This window comes from Bidens hawaiensis, unplaced genomic scaffold (genome assembly GCF_021521415.1).
Source record: "Bidens hawaiensis isolate Kalapana, Puna unplaced genomic scaffold, B.hawaiensis_p1.1 tig00007515_1, whole genome shotgun sequence".
NCBI lineage: Eukaryota > Viridiplantae > Streptophyta > Magnoliopsida > Asterales > Asteraceae > Bidens > Bidens hawaiensis.
The window spans coordinates 123,058-137,588 of NW_027491526.1; the positions used below are offsets into that span (position 1 = coordinate 123,058).

Genomic DNA, 14,531 nt, shown 5'->3' on the forward strand with positions numbered 1-14,531 from the left:
GAACTATAGCATTGGGCTCTCAAATTTTCAGGGCCCTTTATATATATATATGTTAATTTGTTATTGCCTATTGGGGGAGTTTGGGCCAGCTCTTTATATTTTCCACAGCCCATAGGCCCAGTGACTAGTTCACGATTCCCTTGTAAAATGTCAAATTCATATTGAATTAAAAGCAAAATGTAACAAAATACACTTGTGTTGGTTCCTCTACTTCTTTTACACCAATTTTTTTTATGTACTATGAAACTTAAACCATATCATTTGAGATGGATTTCACCTTGATACTATTTGGCTATACGGTCCAACGTTACTTGGTTGATTTCTGTATCACATTTAAATTAGTCTTACATGATTCTTTTCAACATATTTAACTAGACATTTTCCGTAAGTAGCAAACATATTTTTCGGCTACGAAAACCAGTGATGAGATCACACCATGCCGTTTCAGCAATCAACAAGTCAATATAAAAAGAAAATCCACACAACCTTTTTTCATGACACATGATGATACAATTATTAATAATATCGAACATATAATATAACTTATAATGAGAAACAATAATATTAATTATAACCATCGCATTTCTCAATTTAAAAGAGGAGTCTCATTGTCCTATATTATCTTAACCGGACCATACAATTGTTTTTAAAACTTTTTTGATAATATATTAGTGGTTATATAGAACTTGCTTAAAAAAAAAACAAACCCCTTTAACAAGAAAAGGGTTTCCAATTGCCTATAATATTATTAATAATATTATAACGACCGCCATTGATGATCTAAGCTGAAGCTTGAAGCTTGAATTAAATGTGTGTGTTCAAATGATCAACAACGATATTCGAATCTGTAGAAGATGCTCGCAGCTCACATCCTTCACATATTATTATTATTAGCCCTAATTTCTAATTATTCTCGCTATGTCAAGGTCCTCAATTTTATTATGCTTTCATATTGTTAGGGTTACATATTATTATTATTATTGTGCAATACCTATTTGTTTATTCACTTATGAATTAATAAAGCTAGTGTTTGTTGCAGAATCTGTTGTATTCATTATGAATTGTGAGTTTATATTATGTGCATTAGCTAGCTAGTTACCTAGAATTTATGCCTTTGATATCAACTGTTTAAATTACCGGGCATTGAAATGTGCGTAACTGACGAGTAACCGGCGCCCATTACACATTTTGGAAGGAACTTTGAAATACTTTAAATGTTAAGGAATTTAGTCAAATTATTTGAATTTTCTTTACTTATGATTTTTGTGCCGATTGTTAACCGATTCATTCTAACCCGAAACATTTTCGTTACATGTGCGGCCCCGGTGACTAAACTCGTTTCGACCCGAATATTTTGGAACTGTGAAATGCTTTAAACGAAGGAATTTTAGTCAAATTATTTGAGTGTTCTTTAGTTATGATTTTTGTTCCAGCTAAACTAACTCATTCTTACCCGAACCCGTTCTGACTTGAACCAAAATAAGCCTTTTTTGAATCTACCCCTTCCGACCTGAACATTTTGGAACTGTGAAATACTTTAAATGAAGGAATTTTAGTTGAAATTTTCTTTAGTTATGATTTTTTTGCCAATTGTTTAAACCAACTCATTCTGACCCCAACCCGTTCCGACTTGAGCCAAAAACAACTTTTTTTGAATCGACCCGTTTTGACCTGAACCCATTTTGACCGTAACCCGAATCCGCCCGACCTGACCTATTTGCCAGGCCTATGTTCAATATAATGAGATTTTGAACATCATGTTGGTCATTCTGACCGTATTCACAAGTCAGTGAATATGGAAGGACCTAAGTTGGTCAAGTTGGTTTAGTTTCCTAATTATTATGGTAATATCTTCGTCACCATGTTAGGTTTATAGATTATAAATATAGGGCTTGGTTAGAGGCTTTAGACGAGCGATCAACAAAGAATTATTTTAACGAGTTTTTGAGTCCTGACATCATTCAAGGAAGTTGCTCTATCCCTTGATAAGATAAACTCCTTAAGAATTAGAGACTTTGAGTGAATGATTTTAATGCTATTTTATAATGTATATCACTCTCCATAGTTTTTAAGTTACGTAACTCTAATCTTTTTATTATATAGCAAAAATGCAGGCTCCTGGCAGTCAGAAACTTTAAAAGATACTTGCAGTTGGTTCGATCAAAGAACAGTAGAATTCAGTACGGAGACAGTAAACACGTTCCAGTTGGTAGAAACAGCCTATATTCATCCCCTAGAAATTATTCCATTGATCCAACCAATTATAGAATAGCAAATCACGCTCAAAACGCTTGGAGAACAATTTCCCGGAATCCATCTCACAATGTGAATTCTTTTCCGTCTTTAAGTAAGATTTCACAGGCGTTTAGTTTAGCAACAACCCGCTCGTATTTCATTATTCCTGGTATATGCGCGTATGTAAGCGGGAAGGCTGCGTTTGCTCAAGCGAGACAAAATCTTGAATTTATTCAACCGACAAGTACTCTTTACACGCATGCAGAAAACGGACACGCGTTCTTGGTTTCATCAGTTATTTCAGTATACGAAAGTGCGATATTAATAATCCGAGCTATATATTTAGCAATATTATTCTCCCCAACGATAGCAACGGCCCCATTTGCAGCGTATTTTGGTACCTCGTCAAGAAAAAACTGGCTACGCCTTGTAAGACGTACGTTAGAGATTGCGGGTCCCGCTTTTATAAAATGGGGTCAATGGGCAGCTACGCGACCCGATCTTTTTCCTCGGGACCTGTGCAACGAGCTTTCTAGACTTCACTCGCAAGCACCCGAACATAGCTTTTCCTACACGCGAAAGTCAATTGAGAAAGCTTTTGGTCGTAAAATTCATGAAATTTTTGATCATTTTGAGGAGGTTCCAGTAGCTTCTGGAAGCATTGCTCAAATTCATCGAGCGGTTTTGCGATACACGTATCGTGGTAAACAGATAAAGCCTTTAACAGTTGCTGTGAAAGTTAGACATCCGGGAGTCGGTGACTCGATTAGAAGAGATTTTGAGATTATTAATGTAGTTGCAAAGGTTTCAAAATTTGTACCCACTTTAAAATGGTTGAGATTGGATGAAAGTGTGCAACAATTTGCGGTTTTCATGATGTCTCAAGTCGATCTTGCTCGTGAAGCTGCGAACTTGAGCCGTTTTATTTACAATTTTAGAAGATGGAAAGATGTTTCGTTCCCGAAACCGGTTTATCCACTTGTACATCCTGCAGTTTTGGTTGAAACTTTTGAGCAAGGAGAGAGTGTTGCATATTATGTTGATGAACTTGAAGGAAACGAACGGCTTAAAAGTTCTCTTGCTCATATTGGGACTCATGCACTTTTAAAGATGCTTTTGGTAAGACTTTTGTTTGCTTGCATGTTTGTTTATGTTCGGTCGTTAACAGTGAACGGTTCATGAACGTAAACGAACGAACATAACTGAACAAAGCTAAACAATTAAAAATAATGGGAAGAGTATGTTGAGCCTACAACGTTAATAAAACTAGACAATTTGTAATGAACCAGAAAATTTTTAAATGAATATATTAATGAACGTAAACAAATGAACTTAAAAAAATGTAAAACTAACATGAATGAACGAAAATGAACAAACATAAATGAGCAAACTACACATGTGTTCATGTTCGTTCGTTTAAATAAATGAACAAAGTTTTGTGTTCGTGTTCGATCTTTATTAAATAAACGAACTTCCTACTGAACGATTCACGAAGTGTTCGCCGAACGTTCGGTTCGCTTACAGGTGTGATTATGTCTATATGTTAATTAAATTTTAAATCTTAATTTATGTTGTATCAGGTTGATAACTTTATTCATGCAGACATGCATCCTGGAAACATTCTAGTACGAAACAAAACATCTCGTAAAAGGATATTCAAATCAAAGCCACATCTTGTATTTCTTGATGTGGGAATGACTGCCGAGCTTTCAAGTAATGATAGAATAAATTTAATAGAATTTTTCAAAGCGGTCGCTCGTAGAGATGGTTCCACTGCAGCAAAATGCATGTTAAGTCTGTCAAAGAAACAGAATTGTCCAAATCCTCAGGCGTTTATTAAGGTAATGCGATTGTTATTTTATCTGTATGATGTATTGTTTTAGACTTTTAGTAGATGGTAACTGTTTTTAATCTTGGGACTTTTTATGTTGATAGGAAGTGAAAGAATCATTTGATTTTTGGGGTACTCCAGAAGCAGATATTATTCACCCTGCAGATGCAATGCATCAGTTGTTAGAGCAAGTGAGACGTCATCGGGTCAATGTGGATGGAAATGTGTCTACTGTCATGGTCACCACTTTGGTTCTCGAGGTATTTTATTATTTGTTGCATTCTCTTATGCAATTTTTATTACAAAAGGAGTTTAACATAAGCAATGGGATGGAAGTTTGGTATGTTATGCATATGCATGTTTTCTTCTTGTAGAAATAATGGCTTTCGTTACAAAAGTAGTTAGATATAAACGAGGTCGGGTCAAATTGAAAGTTCAGCTAAAAGGGAAAACCTAAGGTTGTAAACGAACATGAACAAAATATACTATGCCCCTTTTAGTTAAGTGAACAAACACGAACATATGTTTCCTACGTTCATGAACTTATGTTAACTTTCTGTTAATGCTTGTCTATGTTCACATATATATAGAGGGTTGTTTTATACAAAACAAATTTTAAGTAGAAAACTAGGGGAGCTGCGTAAGCACTTGTAAACGAGTTGAGCTCAAGCTCGGCTCGTTTAAAGTTGATTTTTTAAAGCTTAAGCTCATCTCGTGAGTAGTTTGTCAAGCTTGGGCTCATTTATTATTTATTAATCATGTAATTATATTATTAATATATTATTATAATTATTTACATATATATTGATAATTACAAAATTTTTATTTATAATATATATTATTTATTTTTTATGTCATATGTTTATATAATAATAATAATAATATTTCTGATGCAGGAAAAACGTGTCTTGGTAGAGAAGGTTTCTAATTTGGTGTTATATTTCTGATGCAGGGTTGGCAGCGGAAGCTGGATCCAGATTATGATATCATGCACACCCTACAAACTTTGTTACTGAAAGAAGACTGGGCAAAGTCATTAACTTACACCATCGAGAGACTAATGGCTCCGTAATCACTCACTCTTGGTCTCTCCAGAAAATGGCAGTCGGGTTCTTTTTTGTCATTGTTATTACGGTGGGTTTGATTGGGTTGATGCGCAAACACTTACGGCATGATTAGATAGACCTGTGATTTCAAGTGTAATTAGTTTTTGCATCATGACACTTGCAATATAATCCAATTTTGGTACTTTTACTTCACCCTTTCATGATATATTATTTTGGTAATTATAATTCAAAGATACCATTTGAAACATAAGATAATTGATAATTCAGATGTAACCTGTTTTTTTATTTTAAATAAAAAAGCATTTTTTATGTTTTAAAATAATGCTATATTATTTGAGCTTAAGCTGAAGGAATTATAATTAAAATTACAGGATATTAGTTCAAACTAGACAATGAAATGCAACTAAAAAAATATATTTACAGAATTAGTTTTAAACCAAAAGGACTAACAAGAACTATGTTAAAAATGGTTAGATACATTGAGTTACAGTAACAATTTGTGTGGTTCATGGTAAACTAGTTGGCTCGGTCTCTTCAAGAATCGTTGCATATATAAACCTCATTGTCCGTGATATAAACTGCAAATGAGCGTAGACTTTGTCACGTTACCTGCAATAACAAATCAAATTATTATTCACGGTTCACCGAAATCAAGATGAATATAAAGAAAAAAAATGTAATAAAACACAACTAAGTTGAAAATAAGAAAAACCTTTAGTCATTTCCGTTGCTGTTTCAAGCTACATTTGCAGATCACTTCGTTTTAATCCTGATTCAACGTCCTCAAGAAAGTCTCCAACTCTTTCAACGAGTCTTTTCGAATTCAAGTGTTTCCAATCAAAGTATGTACAATAACACCTACAATCAGTGACTACTGTGGCTTAAAAAACCGGAATCACACAGTTGCATTTCATATCATAAAATTGGTTTTTTATACAACGCTAACTACTTACATGATTCACATATGATAAGCCAGGTTCACTTGTAACTCTTGGTCTCTACTCGTCACCTTTGTCACCGATTCTGGTATTTAAAGGAAGTCAAATATTTAGGAACAGCTTTTATTAATAAAAGTACAAAACAAACAGTTAAAAGACCGGATAAGGGTCAAAACAGGTAGTTTCCAACACATGTTGTCCATTTTTTCTAAATTTTGCACATGATAACAAAACTATACTATCATTATAATAACAGTCATGGTAAAAAAACAGCTTTCAGAACTTGTAAACACTACTTCGAGTGACTTTCGAGCCACTTCATTTAAAGATAAGTTTATAGATAATCGACCCTTTTTTTTTTCTCTAGACACGTATTGCATGAGCGTTTTTTTAAATATAATAATAATCAAAAGACTCTTACTCTGCTTGTGGATCTTTGTCCATTTCTTCAACGGCTTGTGTTACTTTGTCAACGTCTTCAGTTCCTTGCGAAACGTTGTCAGTTCCTTCAATCGCATGTGTTACGTTGTCAATTTCTTCAACTCCTTGTGGTGGTACTTTGTTAAACTCTTCAACCGCAGCATTTACACTATGAACAATCATTTTCTTGACCTGAAAAAAAATCATTCAGAAACTAATAACACACATCACAATATACAAAATAAACATTTAAATTAGAGGGTTGGAATATTTACATCTAGCATTTTTCCTTTTGCTTTATGATTTACAGGAAGTTGTCGAATTTCATCATGCAACTTGATGCTCGTGGATGCACTTTCGGGTGATACCGATTCAAGTACCACATTGATACATGACTGCACACACAAATATTATTATTATTCATATTTTTAAAGAAGAAAAACATGTAAAAATGGTACCTTTATTTTCTTTACTTGATAAGGACATCCAGCTGGAATAATAACAGCCTCTCCGATATGTTGCTCAAATGTCCATGGTTCCACATCTGATTATTAATTCCAATAGAAATAAAATAATTAAAATATAATTTTCGATAAATTTTAAAACCCTTCTAGAAACTAACTTACCGAATTCTTCCTTTAGATATTTTTTATGGAAAGCATCCAAATAAAAGATCTCATCAAGAATCGGATGAACAACCTGCGACACACAACATCACAACGTTAAGTAATAATTATCTCTAATTTTCTCTACTTTTATATTTTTAATTTAATGAAACGATACCTTTTTGGGAGAACAATAAGACGAACTAAGCTCACTGGAATACTTTCTAAGAAACTCTGCAAGTTTTTCAACATCTTCTTTACGAAAAACATCCCACCGGGCCCCACAAGTGTCAACGACTTTCCCTTCACTACAACTTGAACTTTCCAAATCTCCGTCATCTGAGTCACAATTGCTCGAATCATCAGAAAGCACACACCGGTCACCATCATTAGGAGTGAATTCTCCATTCGTGTTAATAATATCTGCTGATTCCGACTGTTGAGTTACTTCACTACTAAATGATGATTTCCCACACTTGTTAACAACTTTGTTTTTATTTTTATTCTTCTTCAAAGACTCGTTACGCTCTTGTGAACTGTATTTGTTCAACACAGTCTTTACTTTATTGAGCCTTTTTTCTGAAATTGGAAGCTCTGTAGCATGCACAAGAATATTAACCTGATACAAAAACAATTGAAAAAAAATCAAAAAATTTTATATATAAAGACCAAAAAAGACAATTTTTGGTGAGACATTATGTGATATATGAGTATAAAGTTGAATGCTCAGATAATCTCAAAAACATGTTTATTAAAAAGATGATTATATCAGCTTCAAGTTACAATAATCACTTTCAAAACGCAAATTTAAACACGCGTTATAAACTTGTAAAGTTGTAATGTTTATAGAACTATAGTATAAAATCAAAACAATGAAAAACAAATTTAAAGGATTTAAATACATACCGTATCATATTCACGATAACATAACTTTGTTAAAAAATCACCCCCAATAAGATCTTCAGGTCTACCATACGAGATGTAAACAAAAGGGCCCAAGTCAACATTTTGACTTTCCGATGGCACGTTAGCCGCCAAATTCAAAACACCCGTCAACGGATTCGTGTACTGTTGAAGCGGAAGAAAATTCATCACCGCAGCATAATGACTTGGAAAATGTTCTTGGAAGATTCCAGAAGACAACCAAACTTTAAACTTCAAATTCTCATTCCACACGTTTGCATGCGTTTTCCCGGCCATAAAAATCTGCTGCCGGCCCGTTTTCACCTCACACCAATCCGAGAAATTTTTCAGTTTCACTTCTTTACCGTTTCTTGATTCCACACTTCTATCGAGATACATGAAGAACATGAAAAGCGGGTCCCAACTCAACTCCAAATCATTCTTGATCACGTCTTGAATAATCAAAGGTTGACCTTTGACCCAATGTGTGGTGAAATGTCCAAGATTTTTATCCCCAAGATCTTCCTTAATTGAGAAATACAAACCCTTGTTGTTAATCTCGTTTTCACCCTCGTTTTTATCGCTTTCATCGCATAACCCGCAATATGAAGAATCAAATTCGAATAAAGTTGCGAACTTTGGATTGCAAACGAATTCTTTTGCGAGTTTTTCAAGATCTTTAGTCCAGTTAACGGGAGGATGACAAAATAAACTGAGAACACCGTCCCCACAACCACCTAAATTCTTGGGTGGACATTCTATACTTCCATCTTCATTAGTCTTCCAGTTAGAAAATATTGTGCATAAGGTTTTATGTTTATTTGTTGCGTTAAATTGAAGGTCTTGAAGACCCCCATGTAAATGTCCCTCACGAAAGTCCAGACAGCAAGACAAACACAAATTATAAGAGCAAATTCCACAGCTTCGGTGAACATCCACAATGCAAGCTTTACAAAAGCCGCTGCAACATATAAAAAAGTGATAATGATTTGAATCAAATCAACACAACCCGTTTGAATTTTAATCAAATATTCAATAAACCCTTAAATAGTAGAAGGAACAAGTTAAATTCATTGGATTATACTTTATAATGACAACCTGCTACTCAAAATTAGGCTTGTAACCGAACGAACACGAACAGAGCATAAACAAACAGTTCACAATGTAAACAAACATAACTGAACATATATGAACGAATATAAACGAACATAACCAAGAAAGCATCAATTATAAGTACATGTATTAATGAAACTAGACTAAAACATAATGACCTAATAATTAAAATGAATATATAAAAAAATGAATTTAAACAAACGTAAACTAATAAACACAAATGAATGTAAACGAGCGAACATAAACGAATTTTAATATTCGTTCACGAATATAAATTAATGAACGAAACATGTGTTCATGTCCGCTCATCTAACTAAACGAACAAAAAGTTTTGTTCATGCTCGTTTCTTTATTAAATAAACGAACTTCTGTCAAATGGTTCACGGAGAGTTCACTGAGAGTTAGGTTCATTTGCAGGCCTAGTCAAAATAGACAAAAACAGTCAGTTAGTCAACAAACCATTTTGAGTCTTTTGACCAGCTAACCAACCTATCTGACACGCCTATTTGGCAACCTATGAAAAATGATGTGATAGAATTTTCAATCAAAGTCTAATGCATTTAACATTATGCAGGGATAAAAATGGCAAAACAAATTTTGATTAAAATTTTTATCACGAAAGAGTAATTTGAAGACATACCAACACTGCTGCTTTGGTGTGTCTAACGTGTCCTGTATTTGTAGCTCTTTGTGGTCTTTTCCTAAAGTATTCAAATAATAATTAACGTGACTCTTGCTTTTAAAGAATAGTTAAATAAATGAAAAAAAAGATGATCATCTACCTTCGATTTTAGCTTCAATATCCATCTCGGTATCCTTTTCTTGATTTATTTGTTCAAGCAGTGGAAGAAGCAAATGGATCATGTAAATAAGTTGTTCACTTTTGTCAAACTTTTCTTCACCGGTATAAACAACAAGATCCTAAAACAAAACATAAGTAAACGGATTCAGTACATGAAATTATCAAAACGCTGATGTGGCATACGCGGGTCCCATCCACCATCCGTACCTTAGTTCCCCTTAAACAAACTCTACATGTGCAAGTTCCACTGCAAACGGGACATTCTTTCTTAACTTCTGCCTTGTCAAGAGACCTAATTCCATTCAAATAACCAAATTAAAAAAAAATCAAAATCCTGATATATTATTTGACAAAAAAAAGTATAATGTAATAATATATGTATATGAAACAAACCTCTCACGGATACAATCTTCACAAAAGAAGTGTTTCTTACAAGTCAAACATTTGATAAGAACTCGATAACTACACATCCGACACCAATGGCACTTCTTAGTTGAGGCTTTTACATTAGCTTTTATACTTGGTAAAACCTACATTACAATAATTCAAAAGAAACTAATAAGAAAATCACATCCAAGATAGCAAAAATTAACAATAATAAACATTTAAACAATTATATACATCCTACATTGTAACAATTTATAAAACAAATTATGAATTGGTGTTATAAACAGCTTATGGACTACATTTTAATAATAATAATTCAAAAGAAACTAGTAAGAAATCAAGTCCAAGATAACAAAGATTAACAAAAATAAACATTGAAATAAATAAGAATAATTCAAAAGAAACTAGCAAAAAAGCATCCTACATTGTAGTAATTCATAAACACACACACATATATATACACACATTGTAACAATTCATAAATACATACAAACAAATATTATATATACACACACACATATACATATATATAACCATTTGACTTGAAGCATCCTACATTGTAACAATTCATAAAATATATACACATACACACACACACAATTATAACAATGTATATTGAAGTATGAAACACAACCTGCATTGTGGCAATAGGGACCCTATCGATATTCTTCGACCTAAAAAACCTCGTAGGCGCCGAACTAGACGCCACCGGCACCCCAACTTTAACCTTACTAACCGCCACAGGCGTCGAAACAGACACCGACTGCTGAGAAATTTCCAATCTCCCATACTTCAACTCCTTAACAATATCCTCTTTCGCCGCCTGCTTCCCTTTATTCTTCTTCTCAATCTGCCGGTTCAAACACCCCCGAATCAAATCCAACTGCAAGTCACCCTTCTTCAAATTCATCTTCTTTATCGCGTCATCAAGATCCTCCGATATATCCACCGACGTCTTCGTTTTCGCCCTTTTCGCCTTTTTCGCCTTTTTTACGTTCCGTTTTTGACGTTTTCTCGAATTCCCATCTCCCATAATTTGATTCCCAGTTGGGTTTTCAATATTTTCTTCATTTTCAACATTTTCTTGATTTTCTTGTTTTTCGGGTTTTCGGGTTTTCGATCGTTCGAGTTTAAGATTCTCGGGCACGGGTTCTTTGTGTTGCCGGAGACGGCCTTGCAGGAAATGAGCTTCACACAAAGTTCTACCTTCAACCACCGAACGGCGGCACCGCCATTGCCGGCCGTCGTTGCGTTTGCAGCGTTGTTCGTCGGGTAAATCGGGACCGTTTCCCGCCATTTTAAATGGGTTTTGGTGAAATTGGAATGGATTTAAGAGGACCCACGAAGAAAGATTGAAGCTTTATCGGTTGGTTATGGAGAATTTGAAGGTGGATGAAATTAGGGTTTTGGATGAATGAATGGAACATAAAAGAGGAACGAAGAAACAGGGTGGTAGTTGGTGGTGGTGGTGATTCTGTAGTTAAATTAAACTTTTAACTAGAAACTATAAAGTATAATAAAGTATTAGACGCCCGTACCGATTGAATTCGTGTCGGTTCATTGTTATAACACGCGGGTTTGTTTCTTTTTTGTTTTTTTGTTTATTATAAGTATGTTAATTTGTTGTATTTTAATGGTGACGAGTTTATTTCCGGTTTAGTTCTAGAGCAATAACTCGCTACCGACTGAATTTAAGTTAGCTTGTACCCGTATTGCATGGATTTTAAATATGATTTTTCTATCATAAGTGATATGAGTGTCAACATTATTTTGTTCAATTATTTTCTTGGGTTTATTGTTGTTAGCGTTAAGAACCGGTACTGATTGAATTTGCGTTGTATAGTTGCAGCGTGACGGGTTTTGTTTCCTAGTTTTTGTATTATACGGTAAAAATGAAAGTAATGTTTGGCTTGTTTTGAGTGAATAAGATAAATATGGCAAAAATAAAAGTAAAAGCGATGACAAATTATTAATGTTTGGCTTGTTTTGTTGTAAGGTTGGTTTTTGAGATTGAACCAAATGTCTTTTAAGACCTTGAGTAATTGCTTCAATGTCTTTAAAGGGACATTTTGACTTAGGCGTGTGTTTTACAACTGAAATGTTAGAAGTTGGAATTATGATGATTGTAGGTTGAAATGATTGGTTAAATTTATAAGTTGGTTTGGTTGCAGGTAGTTTGATTTTATAAGCGTAATGGCATGTTGATTCTACTATATTTATGTGAGTGATTTGTATCATGACATTTGTTTTTAGAGAATACTAATTTGGTTTAAAAAAATATAATGTGAAAAATTATAGATTTATAATAGTCAAATGTTGGTTGTGTGTTTATTTTAGTAGTAACTTATATTTATGCATCCTGAATTGTACAATGTGCTCTATAGTTTGTGCATGTGTATTTTGATTTCATTATGCGTGTAGAGTGTAGAGAGAGAAAAAGAAATTTACAAATTCATTTCTTATTCGAATATTTTTTAGATGATATCAACAGTAATGGTTGACGGAATCTTCGACATCATCATGGACCTTGATTTCTACCCACCGATGATCGTTGATATTGTCTATTTATGGGTTAATTCATTCAATTTTCCTAGACTTGTCAAAATATACGAGTCAAATGGGTAGTTTACAACACCGATTAATTGGCTGATAACGCTTTTTAACCAAATCTTTCATAAATAGTATTGTTGTTTTTCCTTCACCATCGAGATTGTTAAAAATCTATAAATGTCTTTTGAGGAATATTACCATGAACCAAAATGGTGTTTTCTAGTATTTTCATGTAAAAATCTAGAGAAATCAATGATGTATTGACATATGACAAGAGTATGGTTCCAGCACATTATCGATATTCTAATTAAACAACACTTTATTGATTAATTGCTCAGGGAGCTTAACATCGACAGGAACCTGTAAAGATACAAATAGGTAACGTGTTAACAGAATTCGATATTGGATCTTTTTTTATGCTTGCTAAAGTAAGGTACGTATTACATGACATTCTTTAATTTGATTCATTGGTTGTACAATGATCATCTTTTTTTCTATTCTATATGTAAGTTTTTTTTTAATTAACAATCTTTTCTCATTATATAGAAACATAGATATTACATCAACATAGCAGGTAGGCGGACAACAAGCTGCGCCGCCACCCCTTTCTGAATTGCAAACCCTAACCTGCTAAAGACATACCCCTGCCCCTTTGGAGTCGACACATTGCCATGCACAACCCGTTGGACCCTGATTAGGAAACGGATAGCTTCCGGTGCCAAGGAGCCGAAGGTATCAAAAGCAAGAGGGACAAAAACATGTTGGTTTTCATCGCAGGCTTTAGCATGTTTCTCCACCTTCTTCGTTTCAGCCATTTTCATTGTTTGCCCAGCTACAAACCTATTATCCCTCAAACCAGCTAAAGGAGATACCCCTGTGAGGTCAACAACACAAGCGTGTTTTCCCCCGGCCCAACCAAAGACGAGCAAATCTGCCGGACGAGCAAATATGTAAGTGTAAATTACAATTTCAAACCTAATTTATATATGTAAATTACAATTTATGAGCTAATGGGGATGAGTGCTGTGACATTCTTTAATTTGATTAATTGTTTGTACGATAATTATCTGCTGGATTCTATTACAATTTAAGAGCTAATTTCTATATGTAAATTACAATTTAATAGCTAATGGGGATGAGTGATGTGACATTCTTTAAAGTTGATCCATTGGTTATACAAGAATTATCTTTTATATACTATCTGTAAATTACAATTTAAGAGCTAATGGGGATGAGTGACATGACATGACGTGACGTGAACTATGTAACACCTAAAAAGCAGGCGTGTTACTTTTGTAGGATTTACACGTCGCATATACATAGAAAGACTTTAAAACTATTTCATCAATAGTTACACAACAAAAGACTTTAAAACATTCAAAGTGTTCACATTAAAAATAAAATTCTTTGAAACCAACTCTCATGTTTCCTACCCTATGATATTCATGTCCTTGTTAGATAGCACGAGACGTCACATTATTGGTTACCGTCCACTAACTCACCCTAAAACATAAATATCAAGCCGACTAGTTCTCAGTAACACGTATAACAGTTATCAATCAACACAAAACTAAACAACTACTAAACACTAAAACTTATCACTATTTTGCCTCAAATTATTTACCATTCATTTATCAAAAACTTCCATTTAGTTTAAACTTTATTCGTTAATGGAACTTT

General features: G+C 33.8%; 2 protein-coding genes across 2 annotated transcripts; one reads left to right on the forward strand and one right to left on the reverse strand.

Annotated features, from left to right (window-relative positions):
- Positions 1–737: 737 nt before the first annotated feature.
- On the forward strand, positions 738–5,312 carry LOC143635424 (uncharacterized). The gene is made up of 5 exons (XM_077103265.1): positions 738–926; positions 2,115–3,354; positions 3,816–4,076; positions 4,171–4,326; positions 5,019–5,312. Exons 1-5 carry the CDS (start codon positions 919–921, stop codon positions 5,136–5,138), a joined length of 1,785 nt encoding a protein of 594 aa, XP_076959380.1. The 5' UTR covers positions 738–918; the 3' UTR covers positions 5,139–5,312.
- Positions 5,313–5,477: 165 nt separating this feature from the next.
- On the reverse strand, positions 5,478–11,789 carry LOC143635462 (lysine-specific demethylase JMJ28-like). The gene is made up of 14 exons (XM_077103291.1): positions 10,936–11,789; positions 10,308–10,444; positions 10,122–10,206; positions 9,895–10,033; positions 9,753–9,813; positions 8,003–8,960; positions 7,275–7,715; positions 7,118–7,190; positions 6,950–7,035; positions 6,767–6,886; positions 6,493–6,683; positions 6,087–6,156; positions 5,846–5,991; positions 5,478–5,742 (listed from the first exon to the last, which is right to left on the reverse strand). Exons 1-12 carry the CDS (start codon positions 11,596–11,598, stop codon positions 6,132–6,134), a joined length of 2,979 nt encoding a protein of 992 aa, XP_076959406.1. The 5' UTR covers positions 11,599–11,789; the 3' UTR covers positions 5,478–5,742; positions 5,846–5,991; positions 6,087–6,131.
- Positions 11,790–14,531: the final 2,742 nt, after the last annotated feature.

Coding starts and splice junctions, on each gene's coding strand:
- LOC143635424 (XM_077103265.1), top strand. Junction 4,077..4,170: donor ATCCTCAGGCGTTTATTAAG/GTAATGCGATTG, acceptor TTATGTTGATAG/GAAGTGAAAGAATCATTTGA. Junction 4,327..5,018: donor TCACCACTTTGGTTCTCGAG/GTATTTTATTAT, acceptor TTTCTGATGCAG/GGTTGGCAGCGGAAGCTGGA.
- LOC143635462 (XM_077103291.1), bottom strand. CDS start 11,598: ATGGCGGGAAACGGTCCCGATTTACCCGACGAACAACGCTGCAAACGC. Junction 8,961..9,752: donor ACACCAAAGCAGCAGTGTTG/GTATGTCTTCAA, acceptor TATATGTTGCAG/CGGCTTTTGTAAAGCTTGCA. Junction 6,684..6,766: donor CAAAAGGAAAAATGCTAGAT/GTAAATATTCCA, acceptor ATTTTTTTTCAG/GTCAAGAAAATGATTGTTCA.